Source organism: Akebia trifoliata, chromosome 8 (genome assembly GCF_017979445.1).
Source record: "Akebia trifoliata isolate Shusen 1 chromosome 8, ASM1797944v1, whole genome shotgun sequence".
NCBI classification, from domain to species: Eukaryota; Viridiplantae; Streptophyta; class Magnoliopsida; order Ranunculales; family Lardizabalaceae; genus Akebia; species Akebia trifoliata.
The window spans coordinates 5,957,326-5,964,528 of record NC_141382.1 but is presented as its reverse complement, the minus strand read 5'-3'; the positions used below and the strand labels follow the sequence as shown (position 1 = coordinate 5,964,528).

Sequence of the window (7,203 nt, the reverse complement as noted above, 5' to 3'; positions counted from 1 at the left end):
AACTTTGCAAAGAAAACCTATAAACCTTAAAATGATAAAGAAGACGGTAGATGGAGAGGTAGAGTTCGGAATAGGGAGGGTTTTAGGGGAAAAAAATATAACTGAGATCCTTCTATATGGGGAGGGGGATTATACGATTTGACACTAAATCAGTAAATCGCAAAAACGTTAAACATAAGAATGGAAACATTATTTAGTAACAAACACACTAACAATCTTATTATCAAAATGAACAAGCTTTTGAATGTCATTACAGATTTGTTCAAAACTTCTTTTCATCATCATCACTCGTTTACTATGTGCTACAGAAGAAACGTGCAGTATACAAAGAAAGACTACCCCCCACCCCGAAATCTACAAACCTTATGGCTTAATAAATCCATTTCACCAACACACAGAAAAAGGAAGATACGAAATGAAAAATCATGGACCACGGGCCTTGCTGAAACAAAAGCACCCATAAGCTTGGTCATCAGGTATCATGCCTCCTCCCTTGCTTGTATCAATTGCCTCTAACAACCTCACCACCTCCTCCATGTCTGGTCGTTTTTCTACATTTGCATCCCAACATTTTCGCATGATGTTTGCCAACGAGTTTGGACAACATCTTGGGATTTCTGGTCGTAAATTCTGAAATAGACATGGTGAAAAATCAAGGTCCGACATAATCATCTAGTTATCTCATTAACATTAACTTCTAGCGATAAGGAGCTAATGATGAACCTCTACAAATCTCAATTTCATATAGCGTTCAATGATAAAGTAACAAACCCAAAAGAAATTGCAAAAGTAAAGAGAAATCAAAGAATTTGATAATGTTTTAGTCTTGTTTTAGAACTTCAGAGTGCTCTATATCTCAAGATGTTGGTGTAAGTAGGCAAAACCAAAAAACGAAACAATGGAGAGAATGTAATTAATGGAAAAAATAATATCATTTTGAAAAATAGGGGATACAATGTTTAATCAAATGGGTCCATTCATTATGAATATAATGAATGGTATTAGAGACTGCATGTTTGTAATTGAACGGGTCAATCCATGATGAAAAGACACACGAGCTTGAGCTATATATAAGATATTGAAAAAAAGATATTTGAAGGTTCGATTGTGCATTTAGAGTATACAAATAGACTAACCTGTCGAACAACTGCTGATGAGACTTCAGCAAAGCTAAGATCAGGGTATGGCATATCGCAACAGTAAATTTCCCATAAACATATTCCAAAGCTATACACATCGCATCTTCTGTTGTACGGTTTACCATCAAGAACCTACACACAACACAGTCCATTAGAAAACTTAAGACAATCAAAACTTTGTTTCCCAAAAAATGATGTTAAGAAGTTAACAATGGTTTCAGTACCTCTGGAGCCATGTATCCAAGGGTACCAGTTTCACCAGTCATGTCTCTTGGATTTTGAGCTTCAACACGAGCAACACCAAAATCGGCAATTTTTAGGTTTCGATAAGAATCTAGCAACATATTCTCTGTTTTGACATCACGGTGTACTATCTTCTGTGAGTGTAGGTAGCTCAAACTACAAAATTATGAAGAAAGAAACATACTCCATTACCAAACACTATATATAGGAATTTTTACTTCAAAGGTATAATTAAAGTCCAATACTGACCCTCTAGAAAGATCCAAAGCAAGTTGAATCACAATCTTAAAGGCAAGTTTCTTTCGCCTATTTCTTATTAAGAATTGCTTTAGTGTCCCACCAGGAAGATACTCCACAACGACACAACATGCTCTCGCTGGAAGTGAATTATTAGAGTCGGTTGAAAGATTTTTTGAAGGGATCTTAAGATTTGAAGTTCCCATTGAAGCACCAACAAACTATAACAGAAAATATTAACATTAGTACTTGATTACAAAGATTTAAGATTCAAATAGGAAAAAAAAAACTTCAAAAGAAATACCTAAAGAGTGTGGTAAGATATAAACATTAAACAATGTCAAAGTGGTATTTGAATATTGAAGAGATTTTACCTTTGTAACATTTGGATGGTCAAGCTTATGCCAAACAGCAACCTCTTGTTGAAACGATGCCCGAAGAGCAGCAGTTTCAGCAGTTGTGGCTATACCATCCTCTCCCCAATCCAAAAGCTTCACTATAATATTGAAACAAACACTATGATGACAACTTTAATGGATACACAACCATGGTATTAACTAAATATGTAAAGTACGAGGGAATCAAGTTATTTTGATTCCACATTTCTACAAAGCTGATTCTCAACAAACATATACAGTATATTTTTTCTTTATACAAATAACAAATACTTATGTAGACTTTTGAGAAAATGGGTTAATTGTGAGATCCTTTTGGTGCAAAAAAAACATAGTACGTCACAATCTCAAATATCAAGCATTTTGCAAATTTAGTTGATTCATCATTCAATTACAACTTTTTTAAACTAAAAATAGAGTAGAAGTGCATACTTTGTTTTTTATTCCATCTAATTAGTAACATATGACATCCCAACATATATTTGTAGAAAAGAACAGATAAAAATGGCAGTCTTTTACCGGGCAGCCCCAAAACATAAGTACCATCTACATATGAATTTGATAAAACTTTCTCAACATCCTCGTTACTTCATTACATGATCTCCCTTGGTGTGGAATCACAAATATTTTTATCATTGAAAGACAATACCCCCATTCAAGATACCTCCATTAAAAGCCGATCCAAAACAGAGAAACTCAAAAACTAAAAAAAAAAAAAAAAATACTCCCATGACCACGGTAATAAAAAGTTTACTGTCACACTCCTGATGCATCATAAAAAATGTCTTATATTATGATCTTTTGGGTTCACTCATCCATGAATATTTCAACTCTCTTTGTAGACGTACGCATAAAAAATCAAATATATTGGTGATTTATAGACATTAAATTTTAGTATCCCAAAATAACCAAAACCAATGGATAGAAATCACTTATTAAACTGCTTAAATCTAATTGTCATGGGTGAAGGGATCCAAAACGCCATTTCATATGATATTTTCTACAAATTGACAAGAATTAGAGAAAGGAAAAAAAATAGATTTTTAAATAATGTTAGGTGCATTAAAGTTGAAGATGAGAGTGTTAGTAAGAGAAGAAGAAATTAGAGAAAGGTGGAGTTATTTTCATAAACTATAAAATGAGAACTACTAAAGAGACTTCAGACTTGCAAGAGATACAAGGAAAATTTGAGAGCACACATACTTGATATTTCCATAGAATCAGGATTTCAAAAGTGAAAACAGCCCCAGCAAAGATGAAAACAAGTAGGGTCGGCCTTAGGACCAAATGGTATTCTGATAGAAATATGGAAATGCATGATAATTTTTGGATTGTCCTAGCTAACGAAGTTATTCAATAACAGTCTAAAGCCAAAAAAGATGTTGGATGAATGGAATGAAAAGCATTGTAATACTTATATTTAAAGGAGACATTTAGAGTTGTATCAATTATTGAGTTATGAATCTGATAAGCCACATTACAAAACTATGAGAAAGAGTGATTGAACATAAGTTAAGAAAAAAAAAAAATTATATCGAAAAATGCCGGGGTAGATCAACCACCAAGACAATCTTTCTACTAAGACAAATGATGACCTTCATATGATCTTTAATAACTCTAGAGAGCATACAACAAATTACCTAGAGAGCTAATTTGGTGGGTATTATGAAAGAAGGGAGTTCTGTTTGGACACATTAACATAACTACATGTATACGGGGTGTGAATAATGTGTGGGCAATTGGAGAGGAAACGAATGAGTTCCTGTTACAATTGGTCTACATCAATGATCAACTTTGAATTCATATTTGTTTGCTCTAACTATATATGAAGTAACTACTCGATAAAGAGCTTGTATCTTAGTGTATGTTATTTGCGGATGAAGCACTCTTAGTTGATGAGACTAGAGAGGGAACCAACACAAAACTAGAATTATAAAGAGAGATAGTGGGTCCAAGGATTTTATAATAAGTAGAACCAAGACTGAGTATGTGGAGTGTAAATGTAGGACTGACACTGAAGAGGATGAATGTATGAAAAAAATTAATGATCTAAAAATAACTCAAGGAGATGAGTTCTTCATCTCGGGACTATTATACATACAAATGGAAAAATTGAAAAAAAAATATTCCCATAGAATCATAACTGCATGGTTAAAGTAGAGGTACGCTTCTAGAGTGATACATAACAGACAATACCAATTAAACTAAAATGAAAATTTAATAAGACGATAGTAAGACCAACTAAACTTAATGGAGTTGAACATTAGGCAGTCAATAAGTATCATGTTAGCAAAGATGAGGATGTTGAGATGGATTGGTGGAAAGACTAGGAAAGATAAAATTACATGGAAACGCATTCAGGAAAATGTAGTAGTAGTTACAATCAGCAATAAACTTAGAGAAAGTCCTAAGATGGTTTGAGCATTCTCAACAAAAGCCAATTGTAGCCCTAGTTAGAAGAAATATTCAAGTAGATGGTCATAAAAAGAGCAAAAGGAAGATCCAAAATAATGCGGATTGAAATAATGAAAGAAGATATGAATTCAATTTCAATAACAAAAGACATAGCTCAGGACAAAGTGGAATGGAGGAACAAGATTCGTTTAGCCAACCCCAAATCTTTGGGGTACTAATTCATGAAAGGTTAAACCGATTTGACTCAATGAATCCAATATAAGTTGGACGAGTTTTCATTCACGCTAATGAAAGGGACTGCCAAAAAATAGTAGTTGTGGAAAACATATGGAAGCTTAAAATAAGAAATAGACATTAACCATGTGGAACAATCAGATATGTAATGTTTGAATTACTGATTTGAAATAATGACCACGACATAAGTCATAATTCAACTAATGTATAATTGAGAAAATAGTAAGCTATAGCTTTGTGGAAGGATTTAGTAACACCAATTTCAAAACTAAATTTCAACTGCATAATTATTAATGATGTCTCACCAAGCATAAGAATTAAAAAAAGAAAGAAAGTATAAAATAAAATAAAAACATAACTCATAACTCGTAGTTGGTAATTTGTTAAAAGAATTCGAAGACCATAGAATCTGTTCATAATTGAGACACAGATATACAACCACCAAAAAAGATACTATTGAATCCTATGACATATAGAGTCATACCTATGTAGATAAACATTAATGCGGAATTTTAATTTTAAAAATCAGAAGAAACAGTGGGTAAAGTGAAAAACAAATTGAAAGATTAGCAATAACACAAACCAACCACCCAGTAAAAACATCAACTATTGAGTGTGCAAAGTATGATGGTCTGTGCATCTTTGTTAAGTTACAGCTTCTCGGATAAATTCAATGACAACTAATGAAGTTTGCTTGTTTTTAACATGCTAGATTTTCTAATTGTGTAAGCTCGGGATGCTTTCTTCATGAATAAATCAATAGCATTTCTAAGAAGAATAACATATGTAATTTCATCTGACCCCCTATCACAGGTCTTTCTTGCCGAGGATTCATAAACACAACTCAAAGATATACAAAGTATTTCATGGAAATCCATAGCCCAAAAAAAATTGTTGCCGGCAGAATGAATCATGGTCCTCCATTCAATTGTCCGGATGGAAATTGCAACATGTAGAGACAAATAATAATTTCAATCCATTGCTCAATTATTTGATAAGGATATCCAACCAAACCCATTCATTTACTACCATTAGATAAAGAAACATCCGTATGTTAAGAGGGTATGGTCAATCCGCATAATTTGGAATCAAACATTATAAAAATTGTATAACAATGAGCCTAAAAATGAAATCATGAAGATCCAACTAAAATGAACTAAATATAGGGTAACAAGGAAGAAAAGTTTAGTTACCTGCAATGTCTTGACCATCATAAACACCTCGGTAGACCGTACCGTAAGTCCCATGAGCTACAACATTTCTTATATCCAATTTTGACAAATCAATCTCCCATTCTTCTTGTGGCTTTTGGGCCTCCCTGTTCCTTGACCACACCTTGCTCAGGTGCTTCTCTAGCTGCATATCCAAGCTTTTCAAATCGATCTTATCCGCTCTTAAAAACACATCTTTGTTACTAATACTTCCTACACCCTTAACCTTTGAACCAAATTCCCCTTCTTCGATATCAACCTTCTTGGCTGGCCCAATGTTTCTATCTTCTTCATGAGTCCTCAAATCCATTTTGTAAAACTTCAATAGGGAAATCTTCAAATACCACAGAACCCAAAACTCAAACCAACAAATAAGTCAATTATATCAACCAAATCAACAAAATTTAATCCAATTAAGGATCCTTTGTTCACAGAGAAGGATCTAAATATCTAATTAAAATAAATCTCAAATTTTGATCATGGAATCAGCTAAAACAAACTAGAAAAACACAGGAAAAAATCCCACCTTTTCTGCCTTCAAATTCCCAAACTAAAACCTTACTACTAAAATTCTTATCTCTATAGAGAAACAATTGGTTTAAAAAAGAAAACACATAATTGACCCAAGAAAGCCCTAAACATCTGAAACCCAGTTCCAATTCCCTCCAAAATTGACCATAGAATACCCAAACTATAATTATAACCACAAAATTAATTCGAAAATAAGAAAATTCAAAACCACCCACCACCCCCGAACAATAAAAATTTGACCTTTAGTGGTTTAAATACCTTAAATTCCCACCACTGACTTTTACTTTTAAAATCTGATAAAACCTCTAAGAATACGATCCAATTCAAGCCTATAACGACGAAAAATTAAATTTTAAAAATAAAAATCAAACAACCCACCTCCTACGTCAATCAAAACCAAACAAAATCCCCCAAAAAAATCTTGGATAGTCTACACAAAATGGAGAAAAAAAGAAAGGTACGTAAGATAGATATAAATTGATAGAGATAGGCTGAAGGTTGACCGAAGAACAAATTACTATAGAGAGAGACCGAGAGAGAGGGATTAAAACCTAAGGGATGACATCAAGGTGGACATCAGCAGATAAGTTGGATAAGGTGTTGCGGCGGAAAATTAGGGTTTTGTGGACGAGATTTAAGAAGAAAAAGTTTGGCAAAGAAGAAGAAGACGGTGCGCGTGCGAGTGCAAGTGGGTGAAGACGTCAGAGAAAAGCGCGCGTGGACGGACTCAAATGCTTCGATGCTCTCTTTAAAATCCGAGTCTCCAACCACAACTACAAAAGTACAAACAAACAAACA

General features: G+C 33.6%; 1 protein-coding gene across 4 annotated transcripts; it reads right to left on the bottom strand.

The window, feature by feature from the left end:
• Nucleotides 1–189: 189 nt before the first annotated feature.
• On the bottom strand, nucleotides 190–7,203 carry LOC147395718 (Protein kinase superfamily protein). 4 transcript variants are annotated; one of them, XM_086450486.1, is made up of 8 exons: nucleotides 6,957–7,203; nucleotides 6,784–6,835; nucleotides 5,857–6,208; nucleotides 1,994–2,115; nucleotides 1,632–1,840; nucleotides 1,364–1,538; nucleotides 1,137–1,271; nucleotides 190–630 (listed from the first exon to the last, which is right to left on the bottom strand). In XM_086450486.1, the coding sequence occupies exons 3-8, from the start codon at nucleotides 6,182–6,184 to the stop codon at nucleotides 424–426; spliced, it is 1,176 nt and encodes a 391-aa protein (XP_086306612.1). In that variant the 5' UTR covers nucleotides 6,185–6,208; nucleotides 6,784–6,835; nucleotides 6,957–7,203; the 3' UTR covers nucleotides 190–423. The 4 variants fall into 4 exon arrangements, with proteins under 4 accessions (XP_086306612.1, XP_086306611.1, XP_086306613.1 ...); XM_086450485.1 differs by having other exon boundaries at nucleotides 6,784–7,203; XM_086450487.1 differs by lacking the exon at nucleotides 6,784–6,835.

Excerpts from the sequence above, each read along its gene's own strand:
- LOC147395718 (XM_086450484.1), bottom strand. The coding sequence starts at position 6,184 with ATGGATTTGAGGACTCATGAAGAAGATAGAAACATTGGGCCAGCCAAG. Across the intron at positions 2,116-5,856 it reads TGATGGTCAAGACATTGCAG|TGAAGCTTTTGGATTGGGGA; the intron begins GTAACTAAACTT and ends TCAATATTATAG. Across the intron at positions 1,539-1,631 it reads GCTTTGGATCTTTCTAGAGG|TTTGAGCTACCTACACTCAC; the intron begins GTCAGTATTGGA and ends ATAATTTTGTAG.